Source organism: Hevea brasiliensis, chromosome 3 (assembly GCF_030052815.1).
Source record: "Hevea brasiliensis isolate MT/VB/25A 57/8 chromosome 3, ASM3005281v1, whole genome shotgun sequence".
Classification (NCBI taxonomy): Eukaryota; Viridiplantae; Streptophyta; class Magnoliopsida; order Malpighiales; family Euphorbiaceae; genus Hevea; species Hevea brasiliensis.
In genome coordinates, this window is record NC_079495.1 from 97,111,420 (window position 1) to 97,137,568 (window position 26,149).

The window sequence follows — 26,149 nt, forward strand, 5'->3', positions numbered from 1 at the left end:
ATACTTAAACTCAATTAACTATACACTTAAAACATAAATTATATAATAAAATTTATCTATTAAGTATATGAATCTTATATTTATATTTTAAGTTCGTAATTAACTGAATTTAGATAATAATTTCCTATTTACCATCTCTATTTACGAGCTAATTTCACTTTGGTTGGATGGGTATAAGATGAGCCATGTAAATGTGTATAAATTAGAAAGAAATTTCCAAGAAGTTGACTTAATAGGCAGCTTACACGTACACCTTTCCAAATCTGGCACTCCCTATAAATGGGTACCTTCCGATTGAATGGTATCATATCATATCTTCAATTAGCTAAAAAAAATAAACACGTTCACGACACGCTCAGAGGAAGATCATGGCAGAATCACTCAATTTTACAGGGAGATGGTCTCTCAAGGGAATGACTGCTGTGGTTACTGGAGGCACCCGAGGCATTGGGTGGGTAAAAACTATATATATATATAATACTAATATAGTCTTTTATCTTTTCCTAATACTCTGCTTGGCAACGATTGTTTAGGCATGCTATAGTAGAGGAACTAGCAGGATTTGGAGTGACAGTGCACACATGTTCACGAAACCAAGAGGAGCTTGACCAATGTTTACGAGAATTGAAAAATAAAGGTTTCGATGTAACTGGGTCTATATGCGACCTGTTTCATCGAGACCAAAGGGAGAAACTCATGGAGACTGTCTCCTCCATCTTTCATGGAAAGCTCAATATTCTTGTAAGCTTAATTGACATCTGCCTTTAAATCATATAAAAAAAAGAATTAAAAAGACTCAAATTTATCAATCCAAGAACTTTTCTTTTCTTTTTCTTAAATTTCTTTTGATTCAAAAGCTTGAGAGAGGGAGCTAACTAAAGAGCTAAAATTGAATCTGGTTTTATAGGTGAACAACGCTGCAAAAGGTATGATCAAAGATGCTGTAGATTATACTCCTGAAGACATCTCGAGCATTATGAGCACCAATTTTGAATCTGTTTTTCATCTATGTCAACTTGCATACCCACTGTTTAAGGCATCTGGGTATGGAAGTATCGTGAATATTGCATCCAATTCTTGCGTGGTAGCTATCCCTTCTCTTTCTGTCTATGAAGCCTCTAAAGGTAGGGTTTGGTTTTCTTTTTCAATTCATTTGCTTTCAATATGGAGACATTAAATTTTCAATTGAAATTTAACTAAATAAGTCATATAATTTCCTTTCCTCAGGTGCAGTGAGTCAAATCACAAAGAACTTGGCATGTGAGTGGGCTAAGGACAACATTCGAGTTAATGCAGTTTCACCAGGGCTAATCAGAACTTCTCTCTATGAATATGGAAAGCAGGTATATATACCACTTAATAATTATACAAAATTAAATAATAACTGATTTGGAGAGGGGTTAATTAACCTGGTAACAATTGAAGTTATCTGGAGGCTTGATGATTCCTATTTCTTGCAGGAATTTCGCGAAGTTGCAGGGTTTTTAAATAGATATATAACTCAAACTCCTATTTCTCGGCCCGGAGAGCCTTATGAGATTTCATCAATGGTGGCATTCCTATGCTTCCCTACTGCTTCATTTATCACCGGCCAGATTATTGTTGTTGATGGAGGATTCACCATCAATGGTTTCTGCCTCCCAAACAATAGCTGAACCTGTAATTTCTTTTCTAGTCAACAACTACAAACATAAATAAGGTTTCATCAGGTCCAGATATCGGACTAAAGAAAATCCAAGATTTTCCTGTTTCTGTTGTTAACTTCATTGTTGTAATAACCAAAAATCCATGACGGATGTTACATTTGTGAACCCAAATAAAAAAAATTCTTTACCAATGAAATTTTCTGTTTGGTTTCCTGCATGTTGAGTAGAAAATGTTTAGAACCTGTAGGATCCAAAAACCGGTGGAGGAGAAATGGCAACCATCAGTGTTTCAAATTAACGCTTTTAGTAAATGAAGTGATAAATAATCCAAATTGGGACCACTGCAAGCAAACTACCAGCTGCCTAACCTTATGCAAGTAGCTCAAAGGATTAAGCGTCAGTGAATGAGGACCTCACAACTTACTCACTAATGCAAAACATATTTGATTCTTCATGGACAACCTGTTTATTGATTTCCCACATGAAAAAAGGCAAAATATAAATGGTTGGATTACAAAATTGAATTGACTAATCATTTTAATGTATAAAACAACTCAATCAATTATATATGTCCATATTAAAAATTAACATTATTGGTTTACACTGGTTTAAGATAAAGATTTCGTGCTAAATATAAGATTTTGATAAATTTTCTCCCTTTAAACTTCTTTTAAGCAGAATTAGGTCCGATCCATTTTTTCTACAAATATGTTCAGCACTCATCCAAATTATACATTCATATCTTTAAAACATATTGAATTTAATTAATTTTCTTAATATTGAATTTTTATAAGGAAAGAAATGGTCAAAATTTGCATTTTGATCTTTGTATTACAATCAGTTATATATGACCATATTAAAAATTAATATATTTAACACTCCCTCCAAATTGTACATCTATATCTTTAAGAGCCTGGTGAATTATTTAATTTTCCTAATATTGAATTGTTTTTAAGAGAAGAAATTGTCAAATTTTGTATTTTGATCTTTTGCATTACAATAAATACTCTATCATTGAACTCCTATGGCATTTAATTTTATTTGTACCAATTAGATGTATTTTACCCTAATTATTTAGCTTCAATTTATCGCAAGATAATATAGCCATAATTTAACATTATAAGGGAATTAAGCCTCATTAAATGATACTATTTGCACTCTACTAATTTATAATTAGAATTCACATTTATCATTTTATAAATTAAATTGATGAAATTATCCCTATATATCATATTTAGAAAATATTTTATTTTATTATATAAATATTTATGTGTGTATGTTTTTATTTTAATAATTAAAAATTTTAATTAATTATATAATTGGGTTGAGTATTTTAAATTTGTAAATTAAATAAGTATTATAGTAGTAGTTTTGCTTCAAAAAAGTATTATAATAGTTTAAAATATTAAACACTAAATGAGTCTATTAATTTAATTTTAAAATAATAAATATAAAGTATAATTTTAAATTAATCAAGGCATGTCTTCATCTTAATATTTTACAGGATGATGATATTTGAAAGGCATATTGAGAAGAAAACACCAAATGTTTTTACTAATTAATAATTATATTTAAATATTTTAATCAATTTTAAATAACATATCTCTATTGATTTTTGATATTAGATATATTATAGTCAGAATTTAAAAATTAATTTGAGAAATATTAAATTTTATTCATTTGAAACAGTGATTGATGATAAAAAAATATAAAAATAATTTATAGCCAATATATTTTATTGTAATTAATAAAATAAATTCTAAAATTATGAGAGTTGATACAATTATGTAAATTTTAAAAATTATGATATATAATTAAAATTAAAAAAATTTAATATAATTGTCAATTAATTACAACGTTTGTTTTTTTTTATTGATTAAAAATCAAAGAACGTTCTTTCCAAGTCTTGAATATATAAGGACCACAAATTGAGAGCAATAATGTCGAAAAGCACAATCCAACAAAGATTTGTCAAATCAATTAATATTGTTTTTTAAAAAATAAAAATTTAAATTTTTATTAAATAAAAACAAAATATAATTACAAAATTTGATATTACCATAATTTTATATAAAAAAATTTAAGATAAATCAATTATATAAAATATAATTATAATTATCTTAATTTAAAATTTTAATTATATTGATAGAATATTTAATTTAGAAATTTAACATGACACATTTTATCCAATGATAGATTGTTTGATTTTATGATGTATGTACAAGTTCAATATGAAAGCTATTAAATTTTGATGTTCTTATAAAAAAATATATATAAATTTTTTATCAATATAATTTTACCTAAATAATAAAATAAAACACTTAATTTCATAATAAAAAATAAAAAAACATAAATAAGAAATATTAAATTTTCACGGAAGAGGATACATCAAATCCCCTTAAAGAAAATGAGAAAATTTAAATTTATTACTAAAAGTAGATTGAAAATAAATAAAAAATTTTTTTCTAAAAATACATATCTAGAGATTATGGGGAAAAAAAAATCAATCAATATTTCTTTTAAAACAAAAGACTAATTGCATTTAAGGAATCTTTGAAGTCTTATTTGTTGTAATTGTGGTTTTGTATCCCTGCAGCCTCAAGGAACCGTAATTGGTGAGGTCAATCCGATGTCGTTTTCGTTAAAAATAGTTTGAATGTCAAAACGTCACTGTCTTTTTAATGGGTAGCGATTGTAGATCTTTTCTATTTGTGGTTTTTATTGAATCCCATTTATTGTTCTTGTTTGGCAAATGTCCTAATCTTTTGGATTTGGAGTTTGTTTTCAAAGAAACATAAATTGGGTTGGGGCATAGGTAGGAAGGTCGGCCATTCGGTCAACCCTGAGATGGATTCTATCGCTGGAGATGTTGTGAACTGGTTGACGTCAAATTAAAGATGCCAGAAAACTTATCTTGAGATTGATACAATTCCTGGTCTTCTGAAGTTGTTGCGGAGATGGTAAGAGATGAAAACTAGTACAAACTCGGCAAATACTTATTTTGCAATACAAAAATATAAGCATTTCAACTGATAATCGTTAAAAGCAATAATAAGTGTTAAGATTCACTATAATCTTTTAAAAAAATATTATTAAAACAGATAATCATAAACTTTAAAGATATTAATCTTTTATATATCATAAAATAAGTATAAAGGATTTCTTCATATGTCAAAAAAAAAACTGCGATTCAAATTAATAATTTTATTTCTGTTTAAGAATTGTTAAAATATAATTTTATGGGAATTAAATTATGAACCATAATTCCTATAAATGTGAAAATCCATATCTCAAATTTGTATCACTAGCGCTAATATAAGGAGAAAATTTGGACCGTTCCAGATTATGACATGTGTCGCCATTACGACCTGTCAAAAATTGGTTAATGGACTAAGAGAGAAGAGGTTGTATGAGACCGTAGTCTGCATGAGCCCAAATGGACAGGCTTAGACACGATACTCCAGCGACTTGCATGCTTTGACCTTGATCATCCGTGTTAACTCAACAAATGTCCGATTAACTTTTTTTTTTTAATTTATTTTATCAATATAAAAAAATATGATTTGAGTTGACCACAATGGGTGATTTGATTTTTTTTTTTTTCTTTTACTATATTTCTTTATGGAGAAATTGTTCAAAAAAAAAGAAAAAATTTGAGTAAATTATAATAACGTTTTTAATATAACAGAACTCACAAATTAAATCACTCTCTAATCTGTTTCTTACGAGCAAATTAATAATTTGATCATCAAATTTAAATTATGTTAATAAATTAATTTATTTAAATTTATCATCCTTTAAATAATTTTCAATTTAAAATAATTTAATCTCTAAAATTTTATTTTATTAATAAAATAGTCCCTATATTTAAATTTTAAATAATTTTATATTTTATAAAATAATAAATATTTTTTGTATTTATAATTACTTAAATATAAAACAGTAAGAAAATATAAATTATAAAATTTAGATATAAGGATTATTTTGTTAATAAAATAAGAATTTAAAGACTAAATTATTTTAAATTAAAAAATAATTAATGATGGGGACTAATTTATTAATAACATTTATTTTTTTGAAGAGAAAATTATTACTAACAAAACAAATCAAAAACTAAATTGTGGATTTGCTATACCTCAATGATTCAAGGACTCAGTTGTAATTTATCCTAAAAGGTAATTCAAATCTTGCTTCAATTTTCTAACAATTATATTAAATTCCTTTTGAAATTAAGAAATTTTTAGAAGAATATAAAAATTTTATTTTTTTTAAAGGGTAGTTTACAATATAATTTTGAGATTTGGGTGTAATTAATAACAGCTATTCTTTATGTTTCAAAAATAAAGAAGTTAGTGACTAATTTTCTATTCCTATACATTGCCTTTTATTTACATAATAATCTATTTATTATTTTTTTATATTGACTAAATTAATAAATTATATAATATAAAAAATAGATTATTACGTAAATGACAGGCTGTTTATAAACTATTTTTCAGTCTATAAATATATAATAATTAATTTTTCTTTTTGTCTACAATCTAACTACAAAAATACCAACTAAAATCTACAAATTATCAACTACATTTTTTTTTTATAATTATCGATAAAATTTATTTTAGTCAGTAATTAATAACTATAACTCAATTAATAGTCAATTCAGGTTTGATCAATAAAATGTTTAGTAATAAAAATTACCAACTAAATATCCCCATTTTGAGTTGGTATTTTGGTAGTTCCTAAATCATTGCAATTAGGAGGAATAAGAGCACATAATACTTCTAGTTTGAATGATATAGGAAGAAATTATTGTATGCCACATACGACTTTTCTCTTAAATAGATTCAAAAATACAAATACATTAAAAGTTTTTTATGTGATAATTTATTTTATGTTGATGACATGCTTATAATTAGAGAAATATAAGGTTATATTATGATGTTAAAGCTCATGGTGAATGTGTTAAAGAAGATAATAAGATTTATGTGCATAAGTCGAAAAACACTTTTTATATGCATAAATTTTAATTCATATTGATTGTGTCTATCACTAACTAGGTGAGGATATTGTTAAAATATTAGTGATAGAAAAATTTGTCTCATTTCAAAAGAGTTATGTCTGTTCATTAAAAGATATCAAAATGAACTATTTATTACCGATAATTATATTTGTTTTAAAATGTGTAAATGAATAAATGTAATTGTTCTAAGAGATACAAAGTGAACGGTTATATCTATTGTAAAATGTATAAGTAAACAAATATAATTGTTCTAAGAGATACAAAGTGAATGGTTGTATCTGTTCTAAAAGGTATAAGTGAATGGTTGTATCTGTTCTAAGAGGTATAAGTGAACAATTGTATATGTTCTAAGAGGTATAAGTGAACAGATGTAATTATACTAAGAGATACAAGGAGAATAGTTGTATCTGTTGTAAAAGGTATAAGTGAACAGATGTAGTTATTCTACGAGATACAAAGTGAATGATTGTATCTGTTGTAAAAGGTACAAGAGAATAGATATAATTATTATAAGAGATACGAAGTGAACTGTTGTGTCTATTTTAAAAGGTGTAAGTGAACAGATATAATTATTCTAATAGATACAAAGTAAATTATTTTATATGTTTGAAGAGATGCAAATGCTTTATAAATAGCAGTTTGGAACAAAAATCTATTAACTTTTCTTTTTTATCTCCTCTTCATTTTTACCTACAATCAATATTATTATTATTTAATTTATTCTTGGGAGAATTTTAAAATTACTGTCTAGATTTATATTTTTGTTATTATCCTTAAGGGATCTGCCTAAACTACTTAGCTGTAACATAGTGGGAATTTTACTCTTTGTCAATTTCATTATATTAAGGGAAGCAAATACTCCATATGATATTTATTGCAAATTGACTGAAAATTTTAGTAGAATAATTACTCAAATTGAGTATACTAATGCTATTGATAGCTTAATATATGCTATGTATTGCACTAGACCTGATATTACTTTTGCAATATTTAAATTATCAAGTCATACTAGTCATATTGGAAAGAAATTTCAAAAATTTTTGGATATTAAAAAAAAAAGAATTATAAACTATAGATTATTCTGTGATAAATTTTCAATTGTGCTAAAACCATATAAAGAGTTGTATTCATGCAAAGAGTTGTGTCCCTTGGCTAAAAGATGTAACTAAATAAAAAGATACAATTCTTTTCAATAGTTACATATATGAAGAGATGAATTTATTGGCCAAAAGGTTGATACATTTTGAGTAGTAAATATAAGAGCCTTACAAGTCATTTATAAGAAGTGACAAAAGGACAAATGAGTATGCATTTGTGTGTATGTACAAGTTTAGCTTATGGAGTAATTTATTTCTACAAATAAGGTACATATCTAGACTGTGAATTATTTATGTAGTTCATGTTATAAACATGTGATTATATAGTTGACTAGTGAAACAAATATGGTGGAGATCCTAAGGTTATACAAATGCCAATTGGATAAGTAATACTAAAAATAATAAGTCAAACTTTGGTTGGGTGTCCACTTTAGGTGGAGGTTTTGTTTCTTGGGTATCAAAGAAACAAACTTGTATAACTCATTCTATGGTAGAATTCGAATTTATAACTTTGGCGAATGTTGGTAAAGAAGTAGAATGGCTAAAAAATTTGTTATCGAATATTAAGTTGTGGCCACAACCTGTGCCATCTATTTTTTTATATTGTAATAGTCAAATCATGATGGTTAAGGCTTATAGTAAAATATACAATTGAAAGTATATATATAAGCTTAAGACATGAAAATGTAAGACAATTAGTCTCTAATGGTATTATTACCATGTTTATGTTAAATCCTATAATAATCTAGCAAATCCTTTAATAAAAGGGCTCTCAAGAGTTATGATCATAAGTACATGTGCTGATTAGGATTTAAAATATTCCATTAAATTTACTAATGATAGGAACCCTACTTTATAGTATTATTACTAAATAAAGTTTAAAGGGTAACAACAAGTTATTAGTAAATGTTGTAATTAAGTACTTAGTGTATTAAGTTAATGGAATGAGAATGAGTATTTATACTCTTAATGAAGTTTAAAATAATTACAAAGGAAACTTCACCTATATGAACATAGGACATGGTGCCGCTTCAACAAAAGTGAGAATAACTTTTATAAATGTTCATGAAAACAGGAGGTAGCACAAGGCCATATTCATGCTAAAATTTTGGTGAACATTTTAAGTCGAACTAATTGATTCGTGTGTGTAGTATTTCCGATTCTATTTAACAAGAATCTAGGTTTAAGCTAAGGCCACCATGATTTCTTTAGAACTTTGAAATACTTACACTAAGGAAAAGTTTAAATCGGAAAATACTTTTCATTATGCATGAAACAATGGAATCTAACAATACAAGCTAAGTGGGGAATTGTTATAAATAGCTTGTATGTTAAACAGTATAGAGAGAAAGAATTTCTATATTGTTAAAATATAAGGGAATGACAAGAGTGAAATATATATTGAATTATATATATATATATAATTCAATATATATTATTTTATTATGGCACTTGGCACGTATATGTGTGAAATAAAATAATTATCATATTGTAATTTTCGTAAATAAATTACGAACAGATGTGTTTATTAACAAGTAGATGTGTCTGTTAATAGACAGACATGTCAATTCTATTAAAACAGTCACAACTGTTTGTATAGGTGTCTGTTAATAAACAGACATATCTATTCTATACAAAAGTCATAACTATTTGTACAGCTGTCTGTTAATGAACAGATATGTCTATACAAATAGTTACAGCTACAACTATTTGTATATGTATCTTTTAATAAATAGATATGTCTATTACACAAATAGTTGTATCTATTGGAGATAGACAGATGCGTCTATCTAGTAAAGGTGCCATGACTTTTCATTATTTATAAATATGGATGAGTTTTTTCAATCCATATATACTACTTCTACTTCTTCTTCTTTACTTGTACTTCTTCTTCTTTTCTTCTAATCTCTCTAAATTCAGTTCATATAAAGAATTTTTAAGAGAAATCTTTAGGAGTTGCTGTTTGTAGATTTCAGGCTTTGTTGTATCCTGAAGGTATATTGCCATAACCTTGCAGCAATCTAGTAGGGATAATTAATACCTTAAATATAGTGATTTATCATGCCTCAAAGCCTATTCTACACCCACTGCCTCAACATTATATAGTGAAGCGAAATAGTAAAATAATAAGGGATAAATAAATATATAAATACAGTTATTAAAATTAAAAAAAAAATTAATAATTATAAGTTTTTAAAACTCACTATATATATATATATTTATGTATATTATTGATTTATCATCCCATCTAGATTATCATATATAAAATAATCTATGTAAAAAGTAATTTCTTCAAGTCTAGGGCACAAAACACGTTGAGAAAGAATAGAAAGAGTTCCGATGCTGCATAGGGTCAAAACTGGGCTCTTTGGACTTATGGCCTTTAATTGGGGATATTTGTCGACCAAGCAAGCTCCTTTCTTAGTTCTCAATACTGGATCTTGGATCTTGAATTTGGATATGAGTCATAGATTTAGGTCATGAGTATGAGTTATGGGCCCAATTTTGTATATGAACTTTCTATAGATTCTAATTAAATTTAAATTTAAACTCAATAAATTCAAGCCCAAATTTAAAATGTAGTGCCAACACATACGTTCGCTATGAAGGTAGTGTTAGAAAATTGCAGTAATAAAAAAAAAAAATGACAGAAGTAGAGTTGAATAGCATTACTATAGCTTAATGGACACTGGTTTAAGATGGTAGGTGCGATAAGAGAAAGTGTTAGGCACTGATTTCATCCAGATTTACCAATGCTATTGCTAGGTATTGAAATGACCTTCACTTTAATTACATTATTAAGTTCTTCTTAGCATTTGTTTATTAAATCTCTTTTATTCGTACAAGTGCAAGAAATTTATAGGAGGAGACACAAGTTCATAAAATAAGGTTCAAAGTGAAATAAAACATAACAAAACAAAATTATAATACAAGAATAAAAGTGAAAATTCTAATCATATCAATTTTCTATGTTAATGAAGTTGCTTTTTAAATCTAAATTGATGAATATATATATATATATATATTTTTTGGATCATTATTTTATTTTAAATATTGTTTTACTTCCATGTTTTATTTTTATTTTATTATTAAAAAATTTTTTATTTTATTTTTATTTTAAAAAATATTCAACTTCAAAAATATATAATTATTATTTCATCCCTCTGTTTCAAAACTATAATTATCATTTTGCAACTTCCTATATTCTCATTTTTATAATCAACTTAATTAATAATTATTTATCAATGAAAAATAATTTTTTTTTATATTAATAAAATCATTAATCACATATTTTATTATTACTTATTATTATGAATTGTGTTGCAGATTGCGGGGCAACTTGCTGTTTCAAGCTGAAGCAGCAGATTTGGTGGGGGCAGGAAGAAGGTGAGCTCAGGGTATGCAGTGAATTTTTTATATAATAATAATAATAATAATAATAATAATAATAATAATATGTAATTAATAATTATATTAATAACTATAATGAAAATAAAATAATTTAATTGATAAATAATTTTTAATTAATTTAATAATAAATTTAAATTATTTTTAATTAACAAATTAAAAAGGGGGACAGAGATGAAATAAACAGGTGAGTAAAAATTACCCTGCCTCTGCCTCTGCCTCTGCCTCTGTTTAATCCATCCATCAGAAAATGAGTTAATTTTGACGGATAATCTTTTGCCACGTATCAACTCCTCTGGTACACCCCCACAAATACACAGCGGCAGTTATTTAAGACAAAAAAAGATGGCTCCCACGTGTCAAGCAATTAGGGCTTGAGAGGACGAGGAAGGTCTTGATCTTCCAGAAAGTTCCAGCGAACTCAATGCGTGAAAGAACAATCCAGAGACGCGGTCGTGAGGAAGCCACGTGTCTACCTCGTTACGTGGCATCCAACGTGGCATATACTACATCCTTGTAAATGATACGCACCAGATTAAAATAGTCTTTTTTTCTTTTTTTATAATCTAAAGGTCCTCTCTAAAAATTTACACCACGGCTTCGTTTTAATTCTCTAACAGGATCTTCATTATCTGTGATTTGCATTTTTTTAGTAATTTTGTTCGTCGAGATGGCGATTAATGGTAACGAATAGAGGAAGATATGAAAATGGAAGAATGCAAAGCGACGGCAGTGTATATGTGCGGTTATCTTCCCGGAGTTTCCCCGGAGAAATCGCCGATACTCTCTCTGGTTCCAGTACCTCTTCCGGCATCATCAAGTCACTGCGGTGATTCATGGAAGGATGTTTGCGGTGGTGGATGTGGATTTGCCATGGCCATTTCAGGTTGATTATCTGATCTATGATGATTTACTTTCAAATTATGAATTGACCTGCAAAACTTGTTCTCATAGATTTTGATCTGCGGAGTTCAGATTTCAGTTTCTATATTGTGTGAGCTTGTTTGGCTCTCTCTCTCTCTCTCTCTCTCTCTCTCTCTCTCTCTATCCTTATTTGTTCTATATGGTTCAAGAATGTTATTTTTTAAAGCAGGTTTTTGTGATAAAATATAATGAAGATATCGCTAATTATTTTTGTGTCATGCCATGATTGATACCTTATTTTCTAGATCTCCAAAATGCTTTACATGTAATGCTCTGCTGTTTTAGCTCTGGATTTGTTAGTTTTCTCTGATTTTATTAAGCTCTAGTTCTAGTAAATCTAGCAATTCAATATTATGCTTAGTCCGGAATATCAAACTTAGTCCGGAATTTCAAATTCTGAAAAGTATTAGTGAGTTTCCTTGCTAAAAAATAATTAAGTGTGGAAAATAGTTCTTAGAATTGTTGTTAATTTTTATGGTATAATTGCTTATGTACTCAAGAATGTGGAATTAGGATCCGGAAAGCTCGTAACTTGGGGTTCGACAGATGATGAAGGTCAAAGCTATATGACTTCTGGGAAGCATGGGGTAATGCGGTGATCTTCTTGTTAATGAATTCTTTTGCTGCTATTTTCTGTTTGAATTGATTTCGCAACTTCTTTCTGCTATACATTGTTAAGGAGATACCACAGCCTTTTCCTCTTCCACATGAAGCTTCAGTAGTGAAGGCTGCGGCTGGCTGGGCACATTGTGTATCAGTTACAGGTTTTTCTTTTATTATTTACTTAATGTTACTTGTTATTTGGTTATTGAAAAGAAATGAGGAAAAAACATAGATCTTGCTTGCCATTATACATTAATGTAACTTTCCACCTTTTGTGCCTATTTGATTTCTGGATACAAAAGTACAGCCTGTGTTAGTGTTAGGGAGTAGTAGATCCTGGAATTCATTTTAAAATGTCCAATACTTTTGATTTTGCTGCAAGGGACATTACTTAACAATGGACTTCTTCCTTGGGCTAATTAAATTGCCTTTCCTTTTGATGCACTTGTTAAGGAAATATAATGTTTTTCTTAATTAGTAGTAATTAGTGGCCTTGATAAAACTTGATGGATAACTCTGAGTAGCTCAGTGAGTAGCTCTGAGTAGGTTTGGTAAAAGCTTGTTTTTACAAACCTAAATGAAACAAGTTAGAAAAAAAAAATGGAGCTTATGAACAGGCTTGATAAAACTTGATGGATAACCAATTTTAAGCTATCCAAATTTATTCATTTAGAATAGTAGAAATTTGTCTTTAACTTAAAATGTGCTATTAGATTTTCACAATAACGTCATGCAAATAAAATGAATCATCAAACAGTGAGATATATTTTTGGAATGGGTGTATGGGCAACGAGAAAAAGAATGAAAAAATAAAGGTGAGAAAAGAGGATGCATGCCCTCCTTTTATTTGCAAATTTGGGTTAATTTTACTTGTTGTTAGTGAACTTATCTCTAATGTGCTTAAATGTTACTTAACTTTAATTTGTTACTTAAAATTCCTGAACATTAATTTAAATATCAGTAATATTATTTATTAATATTTCCAGCCAAATTTATCTTAAAAAAGTTGACATGAATAAGGAAAGTTATTTTTTTAATAAGAAAATATGTCATATTATCATAAATTTTTCAATATTCTCCCTTTCCATTTGTTCTCTTTCGTCCCTCTTACCCGCATACTCTTTCCTCCCCCTTAGCATAGATTTAATTAAAATCCTCTAAGAAATAAATAGTTGACAAGAGAAGCTCTAATGTAGACCCCATCCAATCTCTTTGACATTACTCCATGACTCCAAAACCCATAGCGCATGGTTGAGAGAGTTATTAGGAGGGGGGAGGGGGAGAGGAAGAGAGAGAGAGAGAGAGAGAGCAACCAAGAAGGAGGAAAGAGAAATCTATGTTGATATGGTAGATTTTTTTAGTTTAAAAAATTTATATATATATAAAAAAATTTATCATTATCTCATGTTTTTGGAGAGAATTGATAAAAATTACTAGTAATTGATATTACTTATATTTAAGTTAATGTTCAGGCATTTTTAAATAACAAATTGAAGTTTATTAACATTTAAGTGCATAATGAGTGAAATGAACCTGCAAATTTGAAATCATATGGTCTTTGTGGGTGGCCCACTTGTACTGTGGTTTAATGGAGTTTTAAAAATGTTATTTCTATTTTTTTCCTTAATTAAAAAAATTGTAAATAAGTAATTCAAAAATTACTTAAAATATTCTTTATCCTTGCTTAATTAAGAGTTTTGCATTCAAAGTTAATAACTTATTTGTGAAAAAAAAAAATTGAACAGTGGAGTAGGCTTAGTTTAAGCTCAAGCTTGCATAAAGCTAAGCAATTTAAGTGGGTTTCCTTTTCTGATTTTCCATTTTAGAGAAGTGCAATAAGCTCATCGTTGGTCAAATGCAGTGAAAGGGGAAGTATACACCTGGGGATGGAAAGAGTGTGTTCCCTCTGTAAAAATTATCCATGTTTCAGCAGCTGCTGGGAGCTTCCAAAAGGATAATAATGGAAAACAGAATGCATTGCTGACTGGACAAGGTAATCCACCAGTGAAACCTTTGCATTTCTTAGCAAACAAAAGCATCACCCTTTTAGGTTCCAAATTAATGTTACAATTGTTAAAATTCTTCAGTAAGTCCAAGGTCCCAAGGATCAAGTGTAACAGGTAGGACAGTTTCTCAATCTGACAACAGAAAGGCTGGAGAGGAAATTATAAAGAAGAGAAAAGTGTCAACAGCTCAAGAAGAGTTCGAAAATTCGTCATCTGGAGATGACTTTTTCACAGTGTCACCTTCTCTTGTAACTCTGGGTCCTGGAGTAAGGATCACCAATGTTGCTGCTGGTGGTCGTCACACTTTAGCATTGTCAGGTAAATCAACTGCTTCTTGGGTCAATACATATGCACCCTAGCAAATTTCAGGTGTAGTCTCTTCTTCGTGGTCACAGTATGTAGTTTTGTAGGTTATATGAAGTACGAAGTAGGTTGTATGAAGTACAAAGCTATGGAAGATTTTTGATGTAAAGCAAGACACTTTATGCATCATTTTTTAACCGAAGTTTCAGATATGGGACAGGTTTGGGGTTGGGGCTATGGAGGCGAAGGGCAGCTAGGTTTGGGATCCCGGATAAAAATGGTGTCTTCTCCTCATCTCATACCATGCCTTGATACATCTGTTTCTGAGAAAGACAGGTCCTTGATAGTCCCCCAAGGAAGCTTGAATTTGTCGGCACAAGCTTCTAAATTCCCTGGAAATTATGTGAAAGAAATTGCTTGTGGAGGTCGCCATAGTGCTGTAGTAACAGGTCAGTATTTTGATCCTGGTTTCCTATTTCTTGTATTGCTATTAGCCATGACAATTTTTAAAGGACTTCCTACCTTTCAATTTCCTGCAAAAATCTCCTAGTTGCTTGGCTGTGCAAGTTGATGTTGCATAGCATCTCGTCGGAGTTCTTGATTTTGTAGTATTAATATAAGTTCGTAATCTTCTGATGTGCTATCTTCCCTTCATCACTTGATTACATTGTAGATGCAGGAGCACTATTTACATTTGGATGGGGACTCTATGGACAGGTGAGCTGTGTACATGCCAAGTGAACTTCCTTATTTCGGTTGCTTAATGTCGCTCTTTCTAGCATGCCATAGTGACTAGTTTCCTTTGAGTGTATATAATTCCAAAGACTTCTTATTATAAAATACGTTTCTTCCATGGCATTCTCGTGTTCAAGTGTGGGCAAGGAAGCACAAATGATCAGCTGAGGCCTACTTGTGTGCTTTCTTTATCGGAAATTCAAGTAGAAAGAGTTGCTGCTGGACTATGGCATACTGTTTGTATCACTGCAAATGGCCGTGTATATGCTTTTGGTGGGAATCAGTTCGGACAACTTGGAACTGGAGATGAACAGGCGGAGGTAACCCCAAAACCTTCCTTTTTGTGGAGATATGACACTGGTGTGTGTACTTCATTTTCTAATATTTCAGAGTAGAATCCGTCACATTCTGTATTGGAGTTGCCTGTCTGATAAGATGCATTGAAATCAAATATCTGCACATGGATTTTACTGATGGCTGTTGTTAGTGTTCAATTCTTTCATTTGGGTTAATGAAATGCCTAGTTTGAGGTAAATTAACTAAAGGCTTCATTTGTATGTCAACTCCAGACACAACCAACGCAATTGGATGCACCAAGTTTGGAAAGTAAGTGTGCAAAAATAGTATCTTGTGGGGCTCGACATAGTGCCATTCTGACAGGTATAACTTGAAAATATTAGAATTTTTCCATTACGGAACTCACATCAGATATTTTTTGAGTTTACTTCTACAGTTTTCTTTGACTATGAAATATGCCCATCCAATTAGAATTTGGAAAACTTTAGTGCAGTATAGACTTTCATCCAAACAGGCTGTCCTTAAAGTTGTGGCTCTAGATTACTTCTTATAGTAGAGACACATTAGCAAGATGAAAATTTATACCTTAAAATGTCCCTTTAAGCCACTTGAATTTGTACGTGCTCAAGTTCTTATTTTTGTTGTGCTCTTTGTGTGTCAAAGTAGAGGACGGCCAAGTATACAGTTGGGGATGGAACAAGTACGGTCAGGTAGGATCCTCAAATGCTTCTTACTAAAATTAATTCATAATGGCGCCATCGTTCTTGTGTCAAAGAAACTTATTTTTATCATTGTTTTGCAATGCAGCTTGGCGTGGGTGACTCAATCGACCGTAACATTCCTTCTCGCGTTCCCATTGAAGGTTGTCGGCCAAAAAATGTTGCTTGTGGTTGGTGGCACACGCTACTGCTGGCGGAAACACCACTTTGAGTCCTTACATTCATCATAGATAACAAAGTGGTGACAGTTTTGCTAGGATAGCGACTTCTTCCCCCAGTTTATTTTTATTTGACGCTTGTACTCTCGCGTATAATGTATATACTGCATGAAAGCATCTGTCAAATTTTCTTTTCTTTCTCTAGGAGATAGCAAACTGGTACTTCATAGCAAAAAAACGACAATAGTCCTTGTAATGATACAATAGTCTTTTAGATTGCAACTTTTTGTTTCTTCTAAAGGAAATTCCACTGGCAGCCTCTGACTAACTACACTAGAAAGGAAGATGGTGCGTTAAATCTTGCTTGAAATAGGACTTCTTTTGCGTTGCAGAAGCTGCATCAGAGGCCAGAAGATATCGAGCCGGTGAAATCCCTTGGAAGCCTGCGGGGATTGTAGAGGTTTCTCAATCTTCGCAATTCCAAAATAAAAGATAAAATAATAATAATAATAAATAATAATCTGGCCAGAACCCAGTTAAATTTACCTCAACAATAAACCGAGCCCATGTGTTGTTTGATCGGCTTTCCAGTACACCCTTCAAAATGGTCAACTCCAAGCTACGAATCACTTGGGCAATCTCTAAGAAAAGACAATGCTCATTACAAAGTATCTGCGATAAGGGTAGCTTAGTTATTGGCCTTGAAATTAAAAATAAAAACTTCAGCAATAGAAGTATTAAAATAATACAACAGACCTCAATGAGCATGTGTCCAGGACATGCAAGATCTTCCACTAGTATTGGGCACGCCAGGAACTCATTTCCAAATTCACAAGCCCAGCTTGCTCCACTTCGGCGATTTTCCTTGGTTTCGTAAGACCTCCAATTCTTGTTACCATCAAGCTGTGAAACATATAAGTCCACCTCAGCATAGCAATTTGAAAGTGCTAACATTTTCTCTTCTAAAAATTCTATCAATAATCTTCAATTCAATTTCAGGTCTCTATAAAATTGATTTTATTAAAAATTTTGACCTCTAAGGGTAAATGACGTCATCTATCCCAGGCTTTGTCGACTTTGCTCATGTCAAATATACTATCTTGTTTTGCTCAGAAGGTATGTTTAGGGAAATATATTTTACTCAAAAAAAAATTTTAAAACTTCCCATTTTTTAGTTCTAAATTTAAAAGAATGTCGTTGGAAGTATATTTCGGTGTGTGTGTGTATATATATATATATATATATATATATATATTCCTCTTATAGTTGAAAATAAGGAATAAATGGTAACTGTGGGGGGTCACAAGCTTCCAATTTTTGGCTAATGACTAAAGATGATCGCAACGATCAACAATGGTTAGTGAACTAATGGACGTTGGTTTCCCTTATAAATTTAGGGATATTAAAAACGACCTCATATTTTGAAGTACTTTTCCTGAAAATGATCTATTTTGACTAAGAAAAATCAGTTCCCATATATGCTAAAAATGAGAGAGAGAGTTTTCCAAAAAATCACCGTCAAACAAACACGGGCCTAAATGAGGCAGGAAATTTTTTTTTTTTTTTTAAGATTTCAACTTATAATTAAGACTTCTCCAAATATTAATCTATGCAGTTTTAACTATGAAAACCAATTAATTGGCAAGAAACAAATTCATATAAAATATCATATGAAACATTAGCGGACTTCACATACCTCCTGATGCACACATTGCCTCAATTTCTCAGCCTGATCGGTAACACTTCGTAAATACAGCATGTGCCTTATGGTTCGATCCAAGAGGCCATCAATGCTACACTGGATTTACCAATAAAACACAGAAAATGTGTTTAGATAACAGATGGGGAAAAATGCAAACTAACAACTAGTTAGAGCTGCAATATTATGAATTCAGAGATTGCACTCACCTTTGCACCATTGGGAACTAGCTCCCGCAACTCCTTCACCCGATCTTGGATCAGCTGTCTATCCCTTGGTCTTGGCCTTTGGTTATCACCAGGTTTGGCCCTTCTTTTGCTGACAGTTGTTTTAGGCCCTTTTCGAACCAGTGTGTCATCGGATCCTCTTTCATGCTGTTCCTTGCTAAAAATTGTGTCCATCATGCTCCTTAAAGTACCTGAAGAACTATCAGCATTCTTGTTCCCAATAACACATGCAGATCTAAGATGGTCACATGGTGTTGAATCATCCTTCACCAAGGTACTTGCTTTTGATTGCTTTTGAGGTTTAGGGGAAGCAGCAAAGTGTCCTGAAAAACTAGTAGATGATTTGAAACTATCGGATATAACAGAAGTGTCATCTGAACCACTATATGCATTGGCAACGACAGCTTCCAACAGATATCCAGCATCACCTCCTCTAGCAAACCAGGAAGGCTCAGTTCTTTTACTAGGATCTTTGTTGCAGGCAAAACTTGGGGTGCTACAAGTATCCTCAACCAAGAAAGATGAGTCCCACAACTTTTCATTTGTCTGTTTTGGTCCAAGCACTTCATGCAACTCACTATCCTTGGGAAATCTAAAGAAACTGCTTATAACTTTATTATCTGTATCATTAGTAGCCTGACCTCCAGATGATTCCCCTGCTATGTCTCCAGCAGGATAAGAACTAATAATTCCATTGTAAGATTCTCCAAACATTCCCACATTGTAATCATTACAGTCAGAATATGCCTGCAGTTCTTCCATCAGACAAGAAAGTTCAAACAACTTGCTCTCCATCATCTCCAGTTGGCTGGCATTTATAGATACACTTGGAATTGATATTTCAGCAAGACTAATAGGTGGCACATCAATCCTATTTTCTCTTTCATATTGGAGAGCTTCTAGCAGATCTTTTCCGTCTGGCATAAATGAATCTTCAGCAGTTATTAGTGGCAGAACTTGACTTGCACTGGACGGATTGTTATTATCTATCTCAACACTGTTGACAGGTATCGAATGATTTAAATCTTGAGTCTTCACCGATGTAAATGCAGTAGTTGATGGTGCATTTAAGCATTCAATGGCACCAGACATCAGTGGGGATGACGGTTTGGGTTCGAATTCCTCCTTTACGGAGAAAGTTGAACTATTTCCTCCAACACTGAGAAGGCCATGGAATCTACCTTTGACATTCGCTATTATATTGACATCTTCAGCAACCTGAAAACTAGGGAAAGAAAAGCCATGCATGAGGAAAAAAAAAATAATTACAAAGTAACAGAAATGCATGCTTGTAAAACACACATGTATTTGTGAACACACAGAGGTGCACGATAATCCTGGATGACACTGATGACTCCATGATAGCATGTATATTCAACACCCTCACCCATTAATAGGGAAAAGGGAATACCAAATACCAGTCATTTACACCAGGTGATCATAGACTGCTTTATTCTTAATTTTGTGAACTGCCAAATAAACTTTACCATTAAAAATTCTAACAGAAATGAGGTATAAACTGCATAAAATAGGAAGCCACCACAACAGCAAAAGCAAACAGTGAGAAAAAAGGCCGCACCTCTTCTAATGATCCCAGTTGCAAAACTCCATGTGGAAGCACAGGTACCAGCAAAATAGTCTGCACAAATATTTGTAATTGGCTCAACCATTATTCATCTGGTAGCTTGTATGTGAAATTTAAGAAATTAAAATCAAGCATCCTCAACATTTGTGCATATGTAAGCAGTAGCCATACATCACACCTCAACACATGCACATAAGGGAGCCAAAAAATGAAATAGACTCATTGTATGGTAGAATTCAGAATAACTTACCCTGATACCTGATGCAAACTGAACTAGCCATTCTTCTGGACACTGCTAAAAAAAAAAAAGAATTATCATTTTGTTAGGCTTCCTATCCTGTATTTTCCAAATCAAAGCCAACTTTCTTTCTTAAATCATCTTTTATTATCAGAAAACTCACCTCAGGAATTAAATGGACATCACCAGTGAAAATGCTATTGAAGGAAACCCAGCAATGGACCCTTGTAAATGCAACTTTGCCAACAACCCTGAAAATTTTGAAAATCCAGAGTCACTTTGCCAGTCCCTTTAAAAGTTTTTACCACGCTCCATATGAAAGAACCTCATTTTACAGGTCCATTTGTTTTGGTTGCCAAAATACTTCCCGGCAACAAAGAAAGTACAAGTAAATAACCAAAATGTCATGTCAACCTTTTCTTCTAGACATGCAAAGTATACAATTCCATTGACTCTAACAAAAGGTTATAATAGGAAAAAAGAAATACATAATTCAAAATTAGATGGATCAAGCAGTGGGCTGTACCCTTCTCCCAAGGCATAATGAAGATGAGACATGTCAGCCGCTAGAAGTCCAACTGGATAATCCTCTAAGCTACCATTGGATGTATTTGTTTCTAACTGAGGAGAAAACATATCAGTTGCACCTTTGCAGTAACCAACATTTGTTATACTTTCCACAAGTTCTCTTGGTTTTGGATAATTAAAGTACCCATCTTCCCAAGTCAAAATCCTGTAATAAAAGGGAATTCAGATATCACACTAGATATAATCAAACTGACTTTCCCAATAGATACAGTACAAACTGTAATTGATAAATCTTATATTTCAGAAAAATCATAATATTATGTCAATTTATAGTGATAAATATGCAGCATTATGGTAATTAGACTAGTGTACAAAATTAATTCCCTTTATTTCACAACATAGACCTAAATGACGTGATAATTCTACAGATTCTAACTAAGAAAGCTTCAAATAAATGTTAATTATACGTAACAATTATAGGATATATCCATGAATGTTTCAAACAATTAGACAATATTTTATTTCTAACATCTAGTTATTTATATATCATCAAGATACTTGGAACTGGTCATATAATTGAAGACTAACAACTTCTAAGTTCCAAAACTACCTGTGTTATTCAGAAACACGTTACAATTATTATGCAAATTGAGATATGAGTACAACATGCATAACGTCGCCAACATATTCCACACTTGGCAATTGCGAGAAAAACACAAAAGTCTCGCTAAAATACCATTATTGATTTTTTAAGGCAAGTTAACATGCTCTCTGAGAAAACCCCCAATCATGATTTACCTATATAACTCTTCATTAAAAGGCCACCACACGATCTAACAGGAACCATCCTATAAGATTGCTTAATTTCAGACATCATGATGGATGTATAAGCTGAAAACTACTTGACAAACATCGGCCCACTCAAGACAACCAAAGCAGCATGCAGTGGTCAATATGCTCAATTTCAGACATAATACAAAAATTTGAGCAGCAATTAAAACCGAGAAATAAAATTAAACAGAAGAAAATCAGCAAGACCAAAAATCAAATAAACATCAATGAAGAGATGGTTATGCAAAAAACTACTTACATTGGGCTCTCATGCCTAAGCTTCCATAGCACGGCATAATTCCAAAGCGAATCATTGCAAAGACTTTTCAACAGCTGCCTCAAAGCAGTAGTTCCCATTCGTTTGACTTTCCAATAAATACACAAATATCTAATACATACAACAAATACGGCCAAATTATATCACTAAAAAGCCTTCTCTAGCTGCCCCGATAAGAACCTCTTCCAGCTTGTTTTATCCTCAAACCCGCCCTTCGTTTTATCGGTGGCCCCGTTGAATTAAGCATTAGAAATCCCATTGCTAACATAAAACTACTCTCAATCACAATCTTTATGCAATTTTATTATATTACAGCACTTGAATGAAGCAAAACACAGAAGTAAGCTCCATTTTAACGATCATTTGGCGGAAGCAATCCATGAAACGAACTGTAATCAAAGTAAAAACTTAAAGGAAACCCTCTGCTACTAGTAGCTTTTAGGTTCAGAGAGAAATTTGAGAAAATCGTGTATTAGTTTCAGCTAAGCTGCACAATCCCTGAGATGATGGCTAATCATAACAGTTTCTCGATTTTAGCATTCGAAAACTGAAAAATCAGATCGATTAAACCACAATCTGAGCGTGTGCGAAGCAAACAAGCAGACCAAAAGACAATTTTTTGCAGCTTTGAGTCACTTTCACTGCAAGCCACAACAATCAAACACAACGTCAGCTGATTGCATGTGGTTCGAGAAATTCTCTGTTCGGTGCCGAGAAAAATCACCAAGAAAAATAAAAGTAAAATTTTAGACCTGGAAAACTTAAAGTGGTAAAGTAAACATCCATTTTCTCGGCAGCCAAACAGTAGTGGATAATTGAGGGAAAAATCTAAAATAAAGAAAAAAAATAATAATAAAGTAGTGTTTGGCTACCTTATAATTGATCTTCAAATTCGTTGGATTCCATGATTCGACGATGTCTGTGTGACAACTGATATCGAAATTGGGAAGAGAAAGAAGAGCGGGCTGTTTTTGCTTTTCCACACTCTAAACACGATTTCTAATAGCAGACGGAGCCCACCTTATATAGTACCATCGCCACCGGTGACCAGTCATGTATCTTTCAATATCCTTATTCCAATTTTGCCCACGCACTCTGAATTTGTGATTTATGCCGTGGGATTCCGGGCCCACTGCGTAGTGGAAATTTTTTTTATATGAATAGCTTTATTGACATTTCAGTCCAAGATAATATTATTAAATTAAAATTTAAATTATATTTAATAAAATTTGTTCCATTAAATATTTATATTGAAATTTATATACTCTTTTCATCTCATTTTTAATGCATTTTAAGATTAAAAATTATTTTATTAATCCTGTCATTTTGTTTTTGAAAATAAAGTTTTGTAAACTTGGATTGATCGGTAATTATTGTGACATTTTTTATAGTTTGTGATCCATTTTCTATAGATTATTCTTACTAGCTCTTCCCTCGAGATCTATCATGAAATCTGAACAATAGTGAGAGTAATCCCAATATCTACTAGGATAAACAAAGCATCATATCCTTATTTTTATAAAAGAAAAAAGATAAAAATCTATTAAAATGCTATTATATTTAATTAACATAGAAATATATGAAAAAAAAGAGAAATGCATTAGAAATAATAATAGATAAGGCAAAAGTTTAAAAAAAAAACTTAATTTTCCAAAAAAATAAATAAAATGGAAAAAAAAATTTAAATATCACTTAAAATGGTAGGGAGGTAGTATAATAAGTATAGGAATTTAAATGTAAATATTTAGTATAAAAGTAGTCATTATTCTCGTATGATGTTGAGTTTTTAGTACTCACATTCTAAAATTTATTAATTAATTTTTTTTTAAGAGTAATGCATAGAAATCAAGTCGATTTGTATTTAATTAGCAACGTAAAAATTCATCAATATCTTTATTTTTTTTTTAGCTTGCATTGATAGAGATAATTAATTAAAGGGTAATATTATAAAATTTAATCTTTTTATGATAAAATTACATAGTTGTTCTCATTGATTCATAGTAAATGCAAATAATTTGATTTATAAAAGTATACATGTTTTTGGTTTTTCTAATGTATATAAATGTGTATTAATTAAGATTCATTTAATCCACTTCATTAATATAAAGAAATGTTTAATTATCATTAAAATTGTATTCTTTCTGTTCATAAATAATAACCACATTTAACTTTTTATTTGTCTAAAATTATCTATCACATCTAAAAAAATCATGGAGAATTAACTTTTTTTTTTCAATATTACCTTTTATGTTTATAAAATACAATAAATATTTAAACAATTTTTTATAATTAATATTATCATCTCATTCTTAATTAAACCTGCTATTTATTATGTCGATGTTTATTTTTTCATATTTCTAAAAAAGGGTAATTAAGTAAACTACTAGTATTTTTTTTATAAAAATCAAGTTATCCAATCATTTTACTTAATTACTATGAAAATTTCAAATATAACTATTATTTATAGACGGATGGAGTAATTTTTAATATTAATGAGATGTATTAAATAAATATTAATTGATTTATTTTTCATCCATTAGAATATACATATATATATATATATATATTCTTTTAAAATAAGAATAGAGAATAGGAATTAGGATGAAAGAAGACAACATAAATATTTTTTTTTAAACAAATACTACTGATTGAATTTTACTTATTGAATCAACCATCATTAGCATATAAATGAGTTTAATTAACAGTATTATATTATCAAAAAAGAGATCTTCTTTATCAAAAACATGTATTAATAAAATTATTATAGTTGACCTTGGAGAAATCTAAGATTGGTGTCCTCAAAAGCCAAAAACTCTGTTTGAGGCCAGCGGTGTGACCTAAAGGTCTCTTAAATCATATCAAAAGCTACATATGTTTAGATGAAAATTATTATTATATACTGAAATTGTGAATTTGGAATTATTTTAAGATGTTTTTTGACACATATTTCAACTTATGAAATATTGAATTATTGTAATTTTTTTTGGAATTTTTATTAGAGATGTGATATTTTTTAATTTAAATTAAAAAATTATTTTATATAAAAATTAAAATAAAAGATATATCCAAAATAATCTGCATCATGGTAAAATTTGAAATTAGGCACATGTATTATTTCATCAATATATGTAATATCTTTAGATCATGGGAATGTTTGATTTGGCTTTTAAGTCGGTTAAACATACTTATAAGTAAAAAATTATAAATAAATTAGTATTTAATTTAATTTATAAATTAAAAAATCTACTTAAAATAAGTTAGAAGTCATAAATAAAAATATGTTATTTATAACTTATCTACTTATTTTAAAATTATTTATTAGCCATGTAACATACTATTTCACCCTAATAATTTTTAAAAATATCAAATTATCCTTATTTTAATAATTATAATATTTAATTATATATCATTTTAGTAAATTTAACCAATTAAATGACTTTTAAGTATCATTTAGTCAAATACTTAAATTATTTGAAAATTATTTTTAAGCATTTTTAATAAATAATTAATTACATATTTTTAATTTGAGTCATAAATTAATATATATTTTTTAAATAAAAAAATTAAATTAAAAATAAATAGCCAAATTAAATATTTTATATATCTCAATTAATACAATTTTAATTTCAAAGTTGACTCATTAAAAATATGAATAGTTTTCTTCAGCTTTTTAATAATTATTATTAAAATAAACATTTCCTTTGATTAATGATCAATATAAAATTTTCTTATTTATGCTATTGATATTTAATGAATTTATTCAATTATTAAGAAAAATAATTAAAATGATGCTTATAGCTTAAATGGCAAGTGAACAAGTCTATTGCTTTTGTGATAAGTTTCAATAA

General features: G+C 30.0%; 3 protein-coding genes across 4 annotated transcripts; 2 read left to right on the forward strand and 1 right to left on the reverse strand.

Moving 5' to 3' along the window:
* The first annotated feature begins 293 nt into the window (after positions 1 to 293).
* On the forward strand, positions 294 to 1,859 carry LOC110631584 (noroxomaritidine/norcraugsodine reductase-like). The gene is made up of 5 exons (XM_058144097.1): positions 294 to 451; positions 534 to 741; positions 908 to 1,124; positions 1,228 to 1,343; positions 1,461 to 1,859. The coding sequence occupies exons 1-5, from the start codon at positions 369 to 371 to the stop codon at positions 1,653 to 1,655; spliced, it is 819 nt and encodes a 272-aa protein (XP_058000080.1). The 5' UTR covers positions 294 to 368; the 3' UTR covers positions 1,656 to 1,859.
* Positions 1,860 to 11,826: 9,967 nt separating this feature from the next.
* On the forward strand, positions 11,827 to 17,232 carry LOC110631598 (ultraviolet-B receptor UVR8). The gene is given in 12 exon segments (XM_058144098.1): positions 11,827 to 11,860; positions 11,863 to 12,057; positions 12,609 to 12,682; positions 12,775 to 12,859; positions 14,560 to 14,691; positions 14,786 to 15,022; positions 15,217 to 15,456; positions 15,681 to 15,724; positions 15,880 to 16,062; positions 16,312 to 16,402; positions 16,706 to 16,749; positions 16,847 to 17,232. Coding segments are annotated over 12 exon segments (1,467 nt in total). The 5' UTR covers positions 11,827 to 11,841; the 3' UTR covers positions 16,970 to 17,232.
* On the reverse strand, positions 17,126 to 23,314 carry LOC110631597 (transcription factor LHW). Of its 2 annotated transcripts, none has more exons than XM_021779480.2 (11): positions 23,174 to 23,314; positions 22,284 to 22,942; positions 21,192 to 21,398; positions 20,829 to 20,916; positions 20,678 to 20,719; positions 20,422 to 20,481; positions 18,825 to 20,060; positions 18,613 to 18,714; positions 17,673 to 17,819; positions 17,463 to 17,588; positions 17,126 to 17,359 (listed from the first exon to the last, which is right to left on the reverse strand). In XM_021779480.2, exons 2-11 carry the CDS (start codon positions 22,379 to 22,381, stop codon positions 17,270 to 17,272), a joined length of 2,196 nt encoding a protein of 731 aa, XP_021635172.2. In that variant the 5' UTR covers positions 22,382 to 22,942; positions 23,174 to 23,314; the 3' UTR covers positions 17,126 to 17,269. The 2 variants fall into 2 exon arrangements, with proteins under 2 accessions (XP_021635172.2, XP_021635170.2); XM_021779478.2 differs by having other exon boundaries at positions 20,678 to 20,722.
* Between the last annotated feature and the right edge of the window lie 2,835 nt (positions 23,315 to 26,149).